The 20,809-nt window shown below is 41.9% G+C and overlaps 1 protein-coding gene across 2 annotated transcripts in view; it reads right to left on the bottom strand.

The window, feature by feature from the left end:
• Window positions 1–20,809, bottom strand: part of MOB3B (MOB kinase activator 3B) — a 118,252-nt gene that overhangs the window by 9,772 nt on the left and 87,671 nt on the right. Inside the window, exons 2-3 of one of the 2 annotated variants that reach the window (XM_025044317.1) lie at window positions 20,469–20,671; window positions 8,518–9,442 (exon numbers count right to left, since the gene is read on the bottom strand). In XM_025044317.1, coding sequence (XP_024900085.1) covers window positions 9,437–9,442; window positions 20,469–20,671 — 209 coding nt within the window. In that variant the 3' untranslated portion in view covers window positions 8,518–9,436. Of the gene's footprint in view, window positions 1–8,517; window positions 9,443–20,468; window positions 20,672–20,809 lie in introns of those variants that run through there. The other variant, XM_006908339.3, reaches the window with a different exon arrangement.

Here is a 20,809-nt window from a genome sequence, read left to right as displayed (position 1 = left end):
TCAACAGCACAGGGTAGAATGGTGCTGCTGAAAATCCAGAAGACATAAAACTTTTTTCCATTCATCTCCATCTCCCACCAGATAACGTCCCAGCAAGTTAAAGTGACTGCAAGCGTTTTAGATCTGCCTCCCTCTCTCCAGCCTCGCACACACCTCACTACTGTTTGTTTCTGTATCTTGCACACTTGCTTCTTCTGCACGGAAAGTCCCATTCCCTTCACCTTCCCAGAACACTCTTGTTCATCCTTTCACGTCCTGCTTATATGTCTGTGAGAGTTATAAGCTGCCGAGATGGGAGACAGAGCGCTTCAGAGAAAGGGAAGCAGACTCAGTGCTGAGAGTGGCCCCAGAGCCGGAAAGTGGCCTGGCAGCCACAGCGGTGCAGTTCTGCTCTGAAAGACAGTGTCTCACTTCAAGAGGGAGCCCAGGAGAAACAGCAGGCTGCTTACTGCAGGGAAATCCCGAACGAGATAGAAGGAAAAACAAACAAGCAAATATAAAACATCCCCAACCGCTCCCCAGCCCAATTCCCTGTGGGGAAACCGGAACTGTTGAAGGCAGAAATAATAGGCGGTCAGCTCCCGCCTGCCCTTGGGACACTGGGAGGCCCTGTTGTGGTCCCAGGACCACAATTGTCCACATGAGGCCAGCTTTTCCTTCACTGTGGTGTTTCTCCTGTTTTCTAGAATCTGAATAGCTGCATGGAACAGAGGAAGTTACACTGGTCTTTTCTCAAAAAGCCTTAACAATTCCAGGGGAAGGGCCCCTCCCACTCCAGCTCCCTGGTTAGGCAGGTAATTCCATGGGTGGGGCCTCCTGGGGCAAGACTTTCTAAGGAGCCTTCAGTTCCACCCACAGTGCAAGGCCCAAGGAGAAGGATGATTCTGCTTTCACCTGTAGCAGGGCCACTTGGTATGTTCTCCAGGAGCATGAACCCAGCTAATCTCCTCCAGGAACTGGACCTTTCTGTGCTGGTTCCCAGATCCTGCAGAAGGTCGGGAGTTCTGTGAGCCCTCCTTGGAGATGCTGTGTCTCGCTTCCCCCCGGGGCTCAGAGTGCCTTGTTTCTGTCATGGCTGAATTTGAAGCCAGGAGGATGCGGCTCCCCCCTCACACCCCTACCCCATGCCCTGCCCCCCATGGTCCTGCATATGGGACTTCTGGGCTGGAAGCTTCTGTTCACATGGGCAGACTGACCAGGGAGTAAAGAGCAGGTGACCTGGGCAGGGATCAAGCACAGGGACTAAACTTTTTTTAAAAAACTATTTTTCTTAATGTAGTTGCATCTGTTTAATGAGAATTGAGAGAAAGCATCCCAGTAGGAGACTGACACCAGGCACCTTAAATGATTTTTGGAACAAGGCTTTACACATAAAAATAACTTGATTAATGAATGAGTGGATGAATGAATTAATTAGTGTCAACTCACAAAAGGGAGTGAATAAGAGGCTGCAGTGGTATAGGAGCCTTAATCAACAAAAGTGTGCTGTGTCCCCAACAGAGTAATATCTATTACTTCCTGTACTTTTTCCATGTGCCAGGTACTGTGCTCAATTCTTTACATTCATTATTTCATTCAGTCTTTCCAGAAGTCCTATGGAATGAGCGGTATTAGCTGTACTTTTTCCATGTGCCAGGTACTGTGCTCAATGCTTTACATTCATTATTTATTTCATTCAATCTTTCCAGAAGTCCTATGGAATGAGCAGTATTATCTTCATTTCACAGGTGAGAAAACTAAGGTTAAGTATGTTAGTCAAAGACACATAGCTAGTAATTAGGATAGTCAAGGTTGAAACTTGAAAACCTGTCTTCCTAACTCGCCTACTATATCCCAGGGATCGTGATGACTAGATCTTCATTCATATCTGCATGTGCTTCCAGCTGAATCTCTTTGAGTCACTGGCCATACAAAACAGCACTGGCCGTGGGAATAGGGACTTGGCTGGTGGAACCATTCATGGGCGGCCCACAGCTGGGGCTGCTGTCTTTCCTTGCCAGCATCCCAAAGTCTGAATTCTTATAAGGCAGGCAGGGCCGCCAAACTACAAAAAATAAAAATAAAAAAATTAAAATCCTCCCAACTTAAAGTACATAAAGAAGCCAGCCAGCAAACAGAAATTAAAAAGGTCCTTTCCGCTTTCTTTTGGGAATGTGGGTGGCAAATAAGCCCAAAGGAATAAAAATAGAAACATGGCAGGCCAGACCTCCCTCCACAGGAAAGAACAATATTTATTTGATTAATTTTGTTCTGAAACAGCAGCCCACACTACTGATATGGAGGGCATTCCACAACGAAGGGGTGTGTGTGTGAACATGTGCACATATCTGCATGCCCTGAGTACATGTATACATATGTATGGATAGATAAACACACAGACCTGCCACCCACAGAGAATATTTATTCATATGATATTCTTCTTTTCCCATATCCTGCAAACGTTAAAAATAAGTCACTTTATGTAAACAAAGTCAGTCTCTTGATTTACATTGTTTCTTATAAAGGCAGATCTGCACATTTTTGAAGCTCTCTCATTTAACCACAGGAGATGGGTTATGAACACATGGCAGGCTCCCTCACCATGCACCGTGAAAGCAAAAGCCGAAATCAAAAGTTGCATCATCACTGCATTTCTCAAGATCTCCTCATCAAAGCCCACAGTCCCCCGTTCTGCCACTTGGTACTTTTTAACATCCTGACTTACTCTGCAGATCTATCTATGATGCCATCTCCCATCCTGTCCTTCTCGCTGGTGCACTGTCAGCTCATGACCATGATAGTGTATAAATCCAACCTGATTTCTGCTCAAAGCAATGTACCTACAACCCAAGGAGGCACAGTTTCAGCCCTCTCTGGCCATCAGCCTCTCCTCCCTCCTCCTTCATATCTCTGTCTACCCATCTCCTCTACTGCCTGGCTTGAAGTCCATACACCTATATGGGGTCTGACTCCTCCCCACACTCTGCATTTGTCAGCACAGCTGAATTGGTTTCTAGCAGATGTTCCTTATGCTCCTTGTTTAGGGTGACTGAATACACCCACTCCCTTGGAGAGATGTAACAGATTTCAGCATGGCCCAGTGCCCACCTGTCGGGTTGCCCAGCTCTTTTAATATTGGATATGGGAAGGCAGGGTAAGGAATTCTCCATTTGCTTTTGTCACTTGGCCTTTTCATGGGGGCAACTGGCTAGTGAAGTAGAGTTCCACTCTAGTTAGGCTGCGGGCACAGACTTTTATTTATCCTGAGAGAAGCTTAATGGGTCCAACTCTTAGTGACATTCAAGAAACCCTGAAGAAACATGATTTGTTATTTTGGATGTGCCCTGAACTTTCAGGGTATGGGTCCCTGGAGGAAGAATTTACCTTCCTGGGAAAACAGAATTCCATAGAAACTGTTCAGCCTCGCTGGATTCACCACCAGACAGAGCTTTCCGTCACTTAATTAGACCTCTAGTGTGGATCTCCTCAGCGAGCCTGTAATTTAGGAAGTTTGTAGTTTCCTAGCAGTCTCACTTCTTTGATAGGAACAAGGTATGATGCTGATGGAGTAAACAGGCATGAAACAAACTGAATTTTCATTTAATAAAGCAAGACCTATGGCTAGGAGTCTGACTACCACTCATCGAAACGTGTTCTCAGGTTCCCACAGAGGGAGATTTAGTCTCCTCAGAGCTTTAGGGACCGATTACCTTTTAGTGTCCCACTTTGTACCTGACTGTCATCTCTATGGGGTGGCCATTATTCTTCCCCTGTAAAGAAACTGAAACTTGGAGAGGTTAGTGACTCGCCCAAGGTCACATGGTCAATACCTGGCAGAGAGAGAATTTGAACCAAGATCTGTCATTCAGACCTTCTCAATGGGCACTGGAATCCTGTTTCTCCTCCACATCAGGGAACTAGAAATAGAAACTACAGCCCGAGGGCTGAAATCCAGTCCATGCCTGTTTTGTATGGCCCGTGAACTAAGAATGATTTTTACATTTTTAAATAGTTGGAAAAAAATTGAAAGTAGAATATTTCATGACACACGAACATTACTTGACAAATTTCAAGCTACGTAAAGGAAGTTGTATTGGAACACAGTCCCACTCATTTGTTTGTGTATTATCTACAGCCACCTTTCCATTTCTATGGCAGAGCTGAGTAGTTGTGACAGAGACCATTAACTGCCCACAAGCCAAAATATTCAGTCCCTGGATCTTCTCAGAAAAAGTTTGCTAAGCCCGCCCTTCACCCTGGGGATACCATGAGCAGTGTAACTGTATAGTTTTCAAGCCATGTGGTTACAAATGGGTCCCCAAGCTGCCTTTCCAAAATCGACCTGGCCATAAATAGTCCAATATTTCTCCTATGTTGGGAGAGCGGTGATGCCACATCAGCAAGAAAACACATGTAAAACAAGAAAGCAGCGAACTCTGTCTGCATCCCTTAAAACTAAACTTCGATGGTTTTCAGAGCACAGGTGAAGGCAAGCCCTTTTTTCTTATTCTCCTTAATAAACCATGTAAACGGTATGAATTTTACATAAACAGAATGTGCTTCATAGGGCTTAAGCAATTTTTACCTGTAGGGCCCCTTCCTGACTTGTTCTTTGATCCTTTATTTTGAAGCTGCAATTTTAGACTTTTTAGCAATAGAGGTCATTATGGGCTATTGTTGTCACAATGTGTTTTGCTCTCAATATAAGAAATTGTCCACGTATTGAAGCATCACTGCTTCAGTTGAAGAGAAATAAGAGCAGATATCCTTTTCATTTACATACTTTTTGTCCCCCTTTCTGGGCTCAGCTGTGCACTTCAAAGACCTGGCTCACATGTGAGAAAAATTAAAAAATAAAAACCATACTTATCGAGATGAAGAATTCTGGAGAGGAGTGGTGGTGAATAGTTGCACAACAGTTGGGTATACTTAATGCCACCGAACTGTACACTTAAAGATAGTTAAGATGGTAAATTCCACGTTATGTGTATTTTACCAAAATTTAAAATAAAATTAAACAACAACAAAAAGGCCCCACAGTATCAATTTTAGAAAAACAAAAAACAATTTCAAAACTTTCCGGAAGATTTTTATATTCAATTCCACTAACAAAATGGGGAGGGGGGGGAAATCTTCAAAGAAGGGATTTTGAAAGATTTGAATCTTTATCAGGAAAAAAATGAGCTTTAGTGTATGTGCTTATGAACACGTGTGTGTGAGTGTACTTAAGCATGTGGATGTGCTTTCAAGAAAACTTTCACATTTAATTAATTAAATTCCCTCTGTTATTACTATCAATATTGGAAATAAAAAAATTTACAAGAATTCTTTCATTTAGAATAATCTCTATTAATACAAAATACCAAGAACACTTGCAGCAGCAACAGAAATCAAAATTAAGAGTAACTATTCTGAAAATCTCTTATTGACAATAACCTCTTACACCAGTGACACCAAGGACAAAACCATACCTAGTGGGCACCTATTAAGAATCCTCTGTAGTGTATGTGCGAAGGCTGCTGTCACCACCAGGGTAAGAACAAGTTCCAGAAAAGAGGAAAACACAATAGAATAGAAACCTTATATTAAAAATGGAATTTAGAGATCAGTACGAGTGGCAACCTCAATGAAAAGTCTTCCTCTTCAAACATTAGATTGCAAAACTAAAACCAGCATATGCTGGATGTGGGCAAACATCTTATTTGACTTCTGTCTATTTGCCAATGCTTTTCAAAGATTTATAAGATACAATCCCTTGAGTGTGTACTGTGAGTACTCTGGTACTTTCTGCCAGTTCCCCAGAGTAGAGGTGGTGCATGGCAGGGTGTCTGAAGGCTCTATGTGTGGAGTAAGCACACACAATAACAACAGCTGCTTATGGCCCAGGCCTGGCAGCGACAGGGTCAACAATCTAAGTGCCAACTGGCGATGACACTGGTCGTGTCGAGTGAAACCAGTGACAAAAGAACAGATGTGCTGCGTGTCTCTTGGTGCCTGCAGCAACATAGTCACTACAGACCAGCAATGGTGATGGAGCACAGAGCAGCATGGTGTGAAACTGACATCAACTCAATCAAATGGCCACTGTCTTGTCTGCTTCACACAAACCCTGTACACCCCCAATGCACGTACATGCATGTGCGCGCGCGCGCGCGCACGCACACACACACACACACACACACACCCCTATGCTTCACTTCCTATGCTTGGATGTTCCAGGCTTTCAAAATGAAAAAAACCTCTACAAATAACACCTTAAGTGCAGACACTGTGAATGTGTTACCAAGTTATAATGGGTCAGACCATCTCTTGCCCACCACAGGCTCTAAGGCAGAAGAGCAAAATGATGGCCTTTAGGCAAACTGCCCTCCTAGAAAAAGTTTGTTAGGTCTGTAGATCTAAAAATAAAATAAAAGAACTGCTCTAATCAGTTGCCATTATTTAACATTCTGGGGAGTTCACTCAAAATGTTAGCGCTCCAGTTTCTCTGGGTTTGGAAACCCCAAGTCTCTATGACCCCACTGAAAGCATTAGCTGGACTTGCATGGTAACTGCTCCCACAGCTTCCTCTTTCTTACTACCTGCTTGCTAACTCATATTTGCTACCATCCTGGCCTCTGCAGGCTTTGAGTTTGGCTCTTCTGATCTATGGATATTAAACTTCTTGAGGCAAGGGTCACGTGTTTTTAGTTGCCCCAGCACTTGGCAAGAACTCTTATACACTGTCAGCTCGTTCAAGTCATTCAACAATGCACGTTCCATGAGCTCAGACTGCTGGTGTGACTTTACCACAAGAAGCAGCTGGGAGAGGAACAGAAACTTGGGGATCAGCTAGCTGCTGTAGATCATCAGGACCCATCTGAAATAGTGTGTCCTTGAGCAAAATTCCAGCTCAAATGAACGTCTTCAGCAGAGACCAGGTCAGACTGAGTTTTGGAGATGGACTGCACGTGTTTGACTCCTGTCCCCACAAGGCTGTGTGACCTTGGAGAAGTTATTTTACCTTCTTATCTAATTTTCCTCTTCTCTAAAATAAAGGTAAAAACAGTATTTATCTCATGGAAATGTGTGTAGATTAAATAAGGTAACACAGAAACTCATTTCCTACAGCATCTATAGACGATGGACTAGTGATAGTCCATAGCCTTACTCAAAAAATTTCCCTATTATATTATATTTTAAAAGCATGTAGCTATTACAGACCACTAAAGTCCTTCTATGCTGAAATACTTTAATAAGACATAAGATATAAATCTCTACCATCAATCTCTGTTCTAAAATAATTAGAAATAAATGAAGTAAAAGGAAAAGTAGTGACATCAATGCCATTCTGGGTCCACGATGAGCCAGAACTGAAGAAGAATCTAAACCTTCCTCTGTTTGTAGGCAGAAACCATTTCTTCTAATGTAATCTTACACGGAAGCCATGAGTGAGAGAAATGTGGCAGCTCTGCTTGAAGAGAAGGTGAGGTCCCAGAACTGGGCTCCAACTTCACCGAGCACGTTCACAGAACCTGTTGTTAAGGACCACTAATCTTGGCTTTGGCCTCTCACTTACAAGTGAGAGAATTGACCCTTCATACCTCTGCATTGATAAGAAGGCTGATGCCAAGACCCGTCCTGGTTGGTAACTGTATCCCCAGCACCTAGCCAAGCACCTGGAGCACTAATGTTGGTGTGATGGGGGCTCTAACACAGGTGAGGGAGGCATCAGGCTGAAGAGGTGAGATCTGAGGGGATGGGTTTCTAGAGTACAGTGATGACAGCTGTCTGGAGCGGGTAACAAAGACACCATTATGGTCTAGACAGGATACTGGGTATAGGGTCGATTTTGGGGGAAGGGCTGGCTAAGGGCTTAAGCAAACAAAATTAGTAGGGCTAGATTCCATCAAAAAATCAAGATGAAAGAGTCATTCTTCAATCCAGGCATCTTGTTGAACTCTAATTCTTAGAAATTTGGGAATAGCTGATAGTTTTAAAATGCGATGTTTGAACCACCTGCATCAGCAGTATCTGGGAGCTTATTAAAAATGCAGATCATTAGACCCATTCCAGACCCACTGCATCAGAATTTCCAGTAGTAGAACCCGTGCATTTACATCCTTCATAAGCTCCCCATATGTTCTTACGCAGGAAAAAGTTCGAGAAGCACCATACTCAGTCTCACTGAGGCTCTCCCATGTTGTCACATTGCTCGGACCACACCCTTGGAGATTCTGATTTAACAGGTCTGGGATGAGGCCTGAGAACTGAGATGATTTCTGAAACCTCCCCAGGTGATGTGCAGCAAAATAATCTACAACCAGGGGGGAGGGTGAGCCACCCGACTCTGTGGCATGAGTTACTTTTGTTACTATAACCTACTGAAAATGAAGATATTCTAATTGGCCCTTAGAGATATGTTGCTACTTTTCTTTTCAGTTTGTCTACTGAACCACCCAGGCAGCAGGAGGATCAAAGTTTTCCACAAAGACCTGTCAAAACATTCTTGTGACTACTGAGGTCATTCGTTAAATATGCCGGATATATTTACCAGGCTTCTTTTAAAAATAAAGTTTATTGAGGTGTATTTCATCTTCGAATGTACAGTTTGATGAGTTTCGACAGATGTATGCTCCCATGAAACCATCACAATTAAGAAATGGAACATTCCTATCACCTCTGAAAATTCCCTCTTGCCCCTTTGCAGTCAATCCCCTATCCCTACCAGTGGCCCCAGGCAATCACTGATCTGCTTTCTGACACCGTTAATAAGACTGACACTGTGAATTAGATGGTTCTAGAGTTTGATATAAATGGGATCAAATGGTATGTACTTTTGGTGTCTGGTTTCTTTTGCTCTGCACAATGTTTTTAAGATTTATCCATAACACAAATCATTAGTGAATTATATTTTTCATTGTTCCTTCTCTGTTTCAAAAGAAAGTGCACAGGGTACTACCTAAAAAGAGGTTTCCAGAGCAACCTGAGGACAGATTACTATGAATTGAAAAGGAAGTGAGAAATCTAGACAATTGGCTAGGAAGGGGAGGGGGAAGTGACCACACTGAGATAATGGGGATTTTCACAAAGGAGGTGATTTTTGGAGCAACGATCGCTTTGGAGAGATGGCTGACCTGAGCTGTAGAATGTGGAAAGTGAGAAAAGAAAGGAAAACGCAGGGGCCAAAGACAGGCATCACCGGTTTAAAAACTTTTGTCTGTGTGGTGATTTAAAAATGTCCAAAAATTCTTTGATAGTTCTCTCTTCAAGAGATAGAGCTTAATTCTCCTCCCCTTAAGTGTGGCTGGATTTAGCGATTCACTTCTAATGAATGGAAAATGGAGGAAGTGATGGTTTATCACTTCTGCCATTATTCCTTAAAGATATTGTGGCTTCCATCTTGGCTGCCCTCTTTGGGATCAGGGAGCCCGGGGAGCAGTCAGAGGCATCTAACATGGTATAGCGTGAAGCGGTGTCATTCCTGAGAAAAGAAGAGAAAGTGACTTTTAGGCTTAGGAGAACATTGAGGCAGGGGGACTGGCACATACTATAGCCTGGAGGTGAGAAGACCTGACCCATTCAAGGAACTTGAGGAAGTTCCGTTTGGAGAAGTCTGAATTTCGCTTTCTTCATCCAGACCTACCTGTATGCCTTTATTTTTATTTATTGGTCCAGTTACACTCAGATTCACAATGTAATAGGAATTTATTAGCACTAATGTCCTAGAACTAATGTTGATTAATATGAAGTTCTAGTACAACATCATGGTTTAACTGGCTTTGTTGGTGGCTTGTATATCTGACCTTTATACATAAAATTATTTAATGGGAAGAAGTGTTCTAGGGACCACGTAAGTGACCACACCAGTCCTTAGGTTAGGGACTGCCTATAATTTTATTCTCATATTTTTATTGTGGTGGGACAGGTGGATGGTGAGAGAAGATATACTGTCATATTTCAATAAGTAAAACATTCCCACATTCAAGTCCCAAGTTAATACTCATTTGACATCTTTTGGAGCCAAAGAATCTACTCTTATCTGGCCGGGAAATTTGAACTAGTCTAGACTACACATAGCAGCAAGATTTGGCAGGCTTATTTAAAATATATGGGCATTAAGCCATATTGACAATTCATATTTTCATGTCAATGCTCGGGAAGAAATTAATTCTTTTGACAGTCTGCAGCCATTTCCAACAATGCAGACACAGTAAAGTGTAATTATGATTTGGACCCCCCCAGAGACCAACAGTGTGCTTGAGGTATTGAGCTCCTTCCTGAAATGAGGATTCTGACACGAGACCTGGGGAGAAACACTGAACAGATGATTTTGAGCCTTATCTGTTCTTCATTTGTAAACTGGGAGAGAAGTAGCCTAGCAAAGACAAGCAGACAATCCCAGGAGCTTAAAGAACTAAGTGACAATGCTTCATCGAGGCATCATGGGGACAATTTTGGACACATCTGGCAGCCATTCACAGTGGAAGAAGGTACTCATTGTATATTTTAGTAAGTAACTCTTCAGGATAGAGCCTCTAATTTAGTGGTATCCAGAGGATGTTCCATGATGAAAGAAATGTTCACTATCTGCTCTAGCCGATGCAATAGCCACTAGATCCATGTGGCTTTTGGACACTTGAAATGTGGCTAGTGAGATTAAGAAACTAATTTTTATTTAATTTTAATTAATTTAAGCTTAAGTAGTCACAAGTGGCTAGTGGCTACTGTATTGGATAGTGCAGCTCTGTCTGAGTAATGAGTCTTTAAAACTGTGAGCTTCTTAAGGAATGTATATATATATCTTATTTGACAAGTCACTCTGGTACACAGCACAATATTTTGCATATAGTAGGTTTTCAATAAATGCTTAACAGACCCTCAGCAGCCAAAATAGGACTGACTTTATAATACAGAAGGTAGATTGTATAAGACTGTGTAGTGAATATCTTCCAAAGGTTATTTCAAAGCCTTAGACCCACGAAATATTCTGGAGAGAAAGGAATCCCTGAGCAAATACATCTGCAAGCTCTATGCCTTGCTTGGAGGGAGAGTTAGGATGCCTGTGAGAGTATTAAAGAAACTGGAATACCTTTATTACCTCACTATTTCACTATAGTTATCTGACTATGAAACCTCCTTCCACATAATACCTTTTGACATCTTTTAGAACGAGTAGATTTTGGGAAAAATACTATGGGAGATACTGCAGTAATAACAGGGTAAGAGGAAAACCTCCAATGATTCCTTGAAAGGAGAGACCCGATTTTTAGCACATGGTCAGCAAGTAATTAATGTTTACTGAATGATCTAGAACTGATTCTCTTCTAGTCATAATCAGAGGCAGGCTATAAACCATTTCCAGTCAGCAAAAGTAAAGAGAGAGGCAGTGTGTGACTCGTTAAGTCTAGGCATTCTCGGGCTGCCTTAGTAGGCATACCTGCATAACTAGAAGATAATCTGACATATAAGAATTAGACAGAGATAGACAATAGCAGACTGGAACAGAAGTAATACGAGTTACAGAAATATATTAGTAGTTTTCTAAGACTCTATAATTTAAAATTTAAACCAAGCAGCTAAACACTGAGAATTCATTATGATAATACTACTAGCCCCTATACAAAGGAATCACTTGTCCAGAGACATGGGGTGGTGTAAACCAGGATGGGACATGAGTCCCTGAGGATAAGATAAGAGAGCAGTCCTCTTTGAGAAGAAAAATGACATAACGAGAACAGGACTGAGACCAGGGCAGAGACATAGTCCTTAGTTACTTCCAGTTTCGGCTTTTGCTAATATCTTAGTAATAAGAAATTGGAATTAACTCTAGATCTACACTACGGTTTCAGCTAAAAATTATTGATAGTTATTTGTACATATGCTTCACTATAATAAATTGCATATAGACCATTCAATGGTATGAAATAATCTCTTTTCAATAAATTCCTTTTGTTCTCTTTTAAAACGTGAAGTTAGAAAAAAGGAAAAAACTCTTCAGATCCAGTTAGGTAGAGGAGTCTGAATGGGGAATCCCCCCAGCCAAAACCTTCGGTCAAGATTGTGGTGACTTTGCAGTGAGTCACCTGAACAAAGCCTCTCCCTGAAGGGCTGGACATGGTACACGCGGATGATGTGCAGACTTCACTGTGTGCTTTAGAATCACTGAGATCTGTCCACTTAAAACGGGAACTTTGAAATGAAAAATATGTACATACTATAAAGATAATACCTCAATGTTTATAAAGACGTTTAACTCCCCTCTCTAGGAGGGACCTTCCCATACCCAGGGCAAGTGTAATTGTTTAGTCCAAGGTGATAGTGCACATCCGCCTCCAACTACAGTTGCAAAGGGGTCTGCGCCACCACTGGCTTGCTCCTTTATGCATCTCTGTCACTGCGGCTCTGTGAAGGGGGAGCAGGGGACATGGCCAGAGATAGGAGAGAGAGCACTCAGAGCCGTTGGTCCTGGGGACACAGGCCACCTGTTATGTGCAGCTTTGGTCTCTGTTATTAAGGCCTTTTAAAGCAAATAGTTTGATTTTTCTCACTATTATAAAAGTGATACACATTTGTAACAGAAAATTTGAAAAGCCCAAATAGGTATATGTAAAAGAGAAGCATTATCTGTAATCCCAAGAGAGAATCGCTCGACACTTTCTCCATATTTCCTTTCTTCTCTATGATTAGATGATTCTAACAGACAATACTAATAGATATATGATTTGAGTGGTTTTCTAATACAGTTTTGAATCTTGTTTTAATTACTTAATATTATGTGCTGACAATTTCCTCATGGGTATTTTCAACTCTGATTAATTATATTTTAGGCCCTGAGATAAATCAGACCACATTTCACCCTAACCCAATTAAAAATTAGACAAACAAACAAACAAACGAAAAAACCCAATTACCTACCATCCTACAAACCAGAAGCAAAAGCTCTCTGGACATCAGCAAAGGGTGAATAAACAGAACTGACAAAGGCATGTGGCTGATCTTGCCACATTCCAATAACCCAGCACAATGCAGTTCATTGAAAACAATACCACTTTTCTTTGCTATTTTTCAAATTGACACTTTAGAATATGTTTGCCAAGTCTCCTAAAATGGTCTCTGGCAGGCTCTCCCACTCATCTCTGGGCATTTGGGTTGCCCCGAACAACCACCACCAGCTGATGCCACGCTGGACACACACACACCACAAACATACACACACACACCACACACACACACACACACACACACACACAAAATCTTCATCATCATCATCATCTAAATGGACAAAGTCCCATGAATTCAATCTCCAGCTACTCTCATGCCAAATACAGCCCTTCTGCTCCCATGGTGGGTTTTATTCATGAAATCCTCTCTAAGCAAAGAGAGAAGGTCACCTTGAATGAACAATAAGGCCATTAAAGATCATAATCTCAGTAAGGCAAACTGGGAGGGCTCTACATACGATCTCTTTCACAGATGGGGAAACTGAGGCCCAGAGATATTATATGCCTTGTTCAGGGTCAGACAACTTATGTGGTAACATAATAGAGAAAATGTCATTGTAAAGGTCAAACTGCCAGGCCCACAGGCTGAAGCTCCTTCTTCAAGCCTGTGTCCATGTCCGAGCCATCTGGCTAGCTGTCAAGGAACCCGCCTGACAAGAAGCAGCCTGGAGGCCTTTGCACAGATGATGTTTAAAAAGAAAAGGTCCTTTCAAAAGCCCCACAATGGCTCTTCGTTGCTGGCTATTTTGGGGAGCAGCTCTGGCTCATGTGAGAGGCTCTGCTTCTTTTCACAGTACTGACCTGATCTTGCCATTACAGGCCAACCTTGGCTACTGTACTCACCCAAACGTCTCCAAAGGAAGTTCAGGTGTGACCTGGTCACCTCTTAGGGAAACACAAAGTCAGCATATGCTTGGATCTAGATGGGCTGTACTGAGCCCTTATGAGACAAGGTTTTCCAAATCTTTGGCCTTCAAACTGTTTTTCTTCCATTTGGTCCTAAAGTATCCATTTTTAAAGCAATGATTTTGATGCTGAAGCCTAAAATTGTTTGGTATATGAGTCAAGAGGCACTGCCTACAAACAGAGGAAGGGAAGATTTGGTGTGACAAAATGGCAGTAACGAGAATCATGAGGGATAGAGAAAAACACAGTTTGGATGCTGAGAAATTGCCCACCACACTTATTCAAAGTAAAGGTATCAAGTGTGAGGAACAGATGAAATAATATGTTGTAAAGGGCTTAAAAGAACACCTGAAACTCAAGAAACAAAGTCAGTGTTTATTTCTTGAAAACGTTTAATGCCTTGCACCTGGTAAGAACTCAGTGATGGGGTGTCATACAATGATGTGGGAAAACTGAGGAGAATGAACAGGGCTGGGCTTCCCTTTCTTTGTGAAGACCTTACATATGAGGAGTTTCACTTCCTCCCATCTCCCTCTCTTAGTCAACTCTTCATCCTGTGCAGCAGTGGTGGGTGTGTAGTTGGAGCCAGGGTAGAGGCAGAGAGGCAAAGCTCAAAATCTAGAGACACATCATAAAGATAAACAGTGTTGCCCAAACTGTGGATCACATCCAAGGATCATTCTGTTCTCTATAAGATGATAATGAGTGATAACAATAGAAAAAAGATTTTGGGAGCCAAATGCTATTAAATTGGGTGGGCTACACAAAATCGAACCAGTTTATTCACTGATGACTTCTCAAGGCCTTTAATCCGTGATTGTACATTGTGAGTCTTCCAGGGTGGAGATGATGTAGCCTTTTGTAAACTCATTTGACCAAGGAAAAGAAGCCTGTTCACACTGAGCATTACTTGGGACTGGCATTCTGAGGAATACTCTTAGCCAACACTGAGTGTTAAATTTTTCTTCTTTGTTTTATCTTCCTACCTAATTGAGCTAACAACCTCCAATCTTAGAAGAGGAGAGGAGACGATGTGCTAAAAATAGTAATTTTCAAATTTGAGAGTAACTGTCATCTAGAGCAGGGGTCCTCAACTCCTGGCCACAGACCATACAGGTCCGTGGCCTGTTCAGAACTGGGCCACACAGCAGGAGGGAAGCAGCAGGGGAGTGAGCCAAGCTCCATCTGTTTTTGTAACCACTCCCCAGAGCTAGCACAACCGCCTCAGCTCCATCTCAGATCATCAGGCATTAGATTCTCACAGGAGCACCGGTCCCTGGAGCCAAAAATGTTGGAGACTGCTGATATCTAATCTTACCCCTCAGGATATGGTCTGGGAACCAGCAGCATCATCATCGTCTGGGAGCAAAATGTACCTGCTCAAGTCCCATCCCAAGCCCAGGTGCACTGAATTTTGGCAAGATGCTTAGGTGATTCATGGGCACATTCAAGTTTGAGATGCAGACTGAGGGTGGTTGGGACTACACACTAACCATAATAATTTTAACTTTGGTGTATGTGCAATGAAGCCCAGGTGTGCACATTTTAAAATGCCACCTCCAGGGGATTCGGATGCAGCTAGTATGAAGACTTCCATTGAGAAACGCTGACTTAAAGTGATCCTGCGGTCCAAGTACCCTGCTATAAGGTAACAGATCAGCCCTGTGAAAACATTTGGTTTTGCAGCAGCACCTCTACAAAGTATTTGATGATATAATCACCTTCATTGTTAGAAATAAGGAAATGAAGCCCTGGAGAGAGAAGGTGAAAGCCCTAGACCAAGGTCACTCAGGGGTCAGCGGGTGTATTAGAGTAAACAAGCACCTTCCTTTCTTTCCTCCCTACCTCTCCAACATCTCTCCTCCTCCTCCCTAGTCAGCCCTTTATTCACTAGCTACTGCATTGCTAACAGTCCTCTCTGAGTCCGCTTTTGTTTTTAGTGAAAGGCCAACAAAACACTGCCGGCTGCTTGTGCTTGCTAATGATAATTCTGATTAGATCAATTCTGTCAGCTGACTCGGGCTGCCAAGTGCCAAGGGCTGACAGCAGTCTGCTTATTCAATCAGGGCTTGCCCCATTTTCTAATTACCAGCATCATTTGGACTCCTTTCCTCTAACTGTAGACTTGCTTGAGTTCAAGTCCATCTTCAGCTGTTGCACTTATATGAGAAATGAATCCTTTGTCACATTTGTGTGTCAGTCCTGCAGCCTCTCCTCCCTGTTGGAGACCAAATGAAATTGCATGTGTTTCCCTGAGTTCCCAGGCTGTTGCTGACCAGCAGGTCCCAAAGGGATCCATGAGGCTAGCTCTGTAGGCAGAAGGCCATGCTGGCCTTCCTCAGTGTGCTGGCCCGGGTGACCTCTTCCCAGCTTCTGAATTCCAAATCATATTCCCACTCAGAGGCTTGATAGGTGACCAAATGTCCCAGCTTGCCAGGAACTGAGAGTTTTCCCAGGACATGAGATTTTTAGTGCTAACTCTTGGGAAGGTCAGCCATTTGTGCCTGACACACCAGGACACAGGCAGTGTGAGAGCACTTAACATTCCCTGAGTGATTTAATTGAAATATGGAACAGAGAATTGTCTGAGAATCAGGGTCTCATCTTTCTCTGTCAGGCCTAAGACTAAACGATGCATCTCTTCACTGCCCTGCACCTTATCTCGCTTTTAATCTCAATTGCTCATCCAATAGGGTGAGGCATAACTTCTAACAATGGATAAATGGAGGTCTGCAGGCACATTCTGAGATGAGGGAGGCACCAAGGAAGGAACACTTGGTGTGTAATCTCTTTGAGTGGAGGTGTGTCATTCACAGAGTACGCCTCTCAATTCAAAAGCACAGCTGGTGCTTATTATGTACTAGGCAATACGGGCAATGCATTTTACGTCTTGTACACTCCCAACCCTCGAAGAGGGAGACACTGATACCATGAACTATATCTGCTACAAGGCTACCTGAGGGGTCACTAAAAAGGCAAAAGACCATACAGTCTAGGGACAGGAGCAATAGGGTACCTCTGGTTACTACATGCTGCTACTTTATGTTCAGATCTCACTTAACAGCCAACATTTCTTAAGCACTTACCATGAGAATAACCCATTTAATTTTTATAAAAATTCTATTATTATACTCATTCTATGAATGAGGAAAATGCAGCTATGAAAAGTCAACTATCTTACTCAAGATTGCAAGTTAGTAAAGGAAGCATCCAGGGTTTGAACCCAGAGAGTTGAGCATTGTCTCCAGCACTGTCTGAGACTGAATCTCTACCCTTGTGGGGGCTGGACCTGCATCACAACCAGTGTGCTGGACAGTCAGTCAATATCAAATAAAAGGAGCAGGTGGGCTGTGGGAGCAGAGAATTGTGGTTGTGCATGACGAAAGCATGGCAGAGAAAAACATAAAGTGAGGTTTCTAATTCTATACTGTGGAATCCCAAGGCATGACTCCAGAAATGTCCCACTGGAGGTGTGGGAACTCTGGGAATGCTGATGTTCTAAGGAAAGCAGGCCAGACAAATGCTGCTCTCTGGCCCTTAGCTGTATTAGAGTCTAAAGAATGTACAACTATAATGTGAAGCCAAATGCTGGATTTTTTTTTTATCATCCCTTTGAATGGAGGTGCTTCATCCACAAAGTACTTCAAGGGTTGAAGATGAACAGGCATTATTTTACATTTTTTAGAGTGCATTTGTAAATTCTCTAAAGCATATCTTTCTTACGCACTTAGAACATCTGAGCAACTTTCTTTGTATGTATAGGGTACTTGATGCACACGAATCAACTGAAAATGTGTTGACTTGATATGATATGACTGATTTTAATATGTGCATTGCAACACTAGAACTTAGAAATTAGGTATTCCAGCACTATCAGCAATTGAAAGTGTTCATTTCAGTAATGACAATACACAAGTACAGTATTCTTAGTGGACACTGGACTATGCTAAGAGCCTGACACTATATTATCATTGTCCTTAGAAACATTCTCAATATCTTTTTGTATTACTTTATAGGCTTTGGTTTGTATAAAATGAATATGTAATTTTAGGTAATTATTAAAAACACTCATTATTAATATATAAAAACATTAAAATTAATCTCCCTGTAATAATAATGAACAAAGCATAAAAGGAAAGACACTGTTTTAAATAAATATAAGCTTCTGGGGAAAAAACTGATACCTCTTTCTTGCTCACTTCTACTGTTAATAATTCCTGATAAAAACTATATATACAATTATAGTTTTTTCCCCAAAGAGGCTCTTATCTAGAATATAGAGTTTTGGGGGACCCTTCTGTGACTTTGAGACTTCAGTCAGCTCTTGGCACTGCCAGATGTTAGAATCCTTGCAGCTCTTCTTCAGAAAATAACAGAGTTGTCTTATGACAAAGAAAGGCTTTCTCTGCCTGCTGACTTATATTCAGCTTCATCCTACAATGGCCTTTATATTTCTGTATGTTAAGAAGAAACTGACTTTTAGATCTGTCCATCTGATGTTTCTGCTCCTTTAGATCAGTGAAACCAAAACTGTGAGTACTTAGGAGAGCCTCTTCCTTCTGTCAAACCTTTGGGGAAGGTATTTCCCCTCCACTTGAACATGTCACTTGAAGACAACGAAACTAAACTCCCCCAAAGCAGAACCATGTTCTCCCTGTGATCAAAGTGGTTCCTCTACTCTTCATTTACATAGCCCCTATCCACTCTCTCCTCTGCCCTTGGTATTTTTTGACATTAGCTTTATTGCTTTTTCCAAAATTTTAACTCCCTTGAAGTATTTATAGGACAAACTAGCAAAACTCAATCATAATGTGTTTCAGCTTCTTTCCATACTAGTTGTCCAACCAAATTCAGAGACAACTTAGTTCCTGCCCCTTTCAGAAAGCTGTTGTGAAAGAAAATGAAGAAAATTGGCACTTCTTTAGTCAATGATATACCCAGAAAGTTTTGCTTCGTTCCAGAACTCTTGAGTGATGCAAAGAAAAACTTTTTTTGCCACTTACTCTCATAGCACAATAATAGATTCAAGTTGAGAAACTCTAAAGGTGATAGATAAAATTCACCGATGTCTTCTTTGCCAGATAGAGGTATTGTGCTGTCTATGTACATGTCTTTTATTTTTGTATTTTGATTCTTTAACATCCAGGGCCTTGCTGACCCTGGAGGGACTACCTCTCCCAGGGCTAGCCAAGATAGTGAACAACTCACTCTCAAGCTCTTTACTCACCAACCAATATAAATCAACAAATCCAGAGCCCCACCCCAATCACCTCCTCTATCAGCTGTCATGCTTAGGGCTACTATTCCCCTGTCCTAATCACCCCATATCCAGGTACCAGGGAACCTGGGCAGTCCCCAGACCCCAGAGCCCATTGAAATTATTCAAAATAGTCCAACTTAAACCTGCTTACCTTCCTTGCCCACTCCTTCCAAAGGAAACCATAATAAAGGCTCTTGTCCATGTTGTCCCTGCTCCCTCTGCCTCTGACCAACTTGGCTGCTTCCCTATGTGGCTCTGATGACATGGTGTAAACCTTTGTCTTGAGAACGGTGAGTATAACTACCCTTCCACTGGCAGTCATCTCCTGATCTGTCGGCCCCATTATATATAAATGATAATAAAACCTATATTTTAAAGGCATATACATAAAGAGAAAGAAAGCTAGGATAGCAAAAGATGACAGCCTGGCCCTTACATTCAGGACACTATTCAGATGGACTTGGATGAAATGTAATTGCTCTATTGGTTAAATTTAGCAAGACTGTCACTTTAACTGTTTTGAGAGAAAAAGCATGTTTTTACTATAAAGCACTGAATTATACTAAGAAAGTACTCAACAGATCTGACTAGAAATAGCCATGATGGGAGCATCCACATTAAGTTACCACGTTATAAAAGATGATGGGGTTTTTAGGGGTCTTTGACTTCTAGAGTACAGATTGAATCCAACTATAAAAATAACTTCATTTTCATGAAGAAAATGAATGTAGTCTCCATTCACCTAAATGATAATAGTAAAGTTTTATTTTAACTGTTCTGGATTCTAATATACTTTATTAAAATTGTGTAACAGGAGATTCAAGATGAAAAGCAAAGCTCCCGTGATGTATTCTTATCTAGGCTTACTTCTGTCTTTATCTCTGGAGTAAAAGCTAGTCAATGGCAGTTTTACTAGATATTGTCTAGCAGCTGCCACACAGTAGGTGCTAAATATTTATTTACTGACCTAAAAAATGTTTCTGATCGTCTTTCAATAACAGTGTAAGAGATGAAATAAGAGATCAAAGATGCCCATTTAAGGGATTAAGTTAGTAGGTTTTGGAGCTGAGAATTAAAGCTACTCCCTTTGGCCCAAACCACTATAATCCGATTGCATTGTATCACCTCTTTGAGAGAAATTTAAGACCCTTATTTATTGGCCATGGACATCCTGGCATCTTTTGACCTTTAACTGACCTCTAAAGCCTGTCTAATTCTGCAATGCTTTGGCTAACAACTAGCCATTAGTGAGTATTTCACATGGGTCTAGAAGTGTACTGTGACAAATGGCTGAGCTCCTGGGGGTGACTTGGGTGTTATCACTGCACAGTGACACTTACCAAGGGCTCAAGCTCCTTGCGGTCTATGAGGTTCATCTCTGTGACGAAGTAATAGAAGTGTTTGTAACAGGTGTTGACATGGGCCTCTGCACCCATCACAATGACCCGGTCGAAGTGGTGGATGTAGACGTGGACAAAGACCCGGAAAAGGCGGCACAGGATCTTCTTGCAGATCTGAAGGAAGTTCTTTGGGAAGGGAACACCTAGAGAAGACAAAAAAAGGAAGAGAGTGAGAATGAGAGTGAGAGTGAGAGTGAGAGTGAGAGTGAGAGAGAGAGAGAGAGAGAGAGAGTGTGTGTGTGTGTGTGTGTGTGTGTGTGTGTGTGTGTGTGTGTTCTTGG

Source organism: Pteropus alecto, unplaced genomic scaffold (assembly GCF_000325575.1).
Source record: "Pteropus alecto unplaced genomic scaffold, ASM32557v1 scaffold222, whole genome shotgun sequence".
Classification (NCBI taxonomy): domain Eukaryota; kingdom Metazoa; phylum Chordata; class Mammalia; order Chiroptera; family Pteropodidae; genus Pteropus; species Pteropus alecto.
This window is presented reverse-complemented; position numbering and strand designations above follow the sequence as displayed.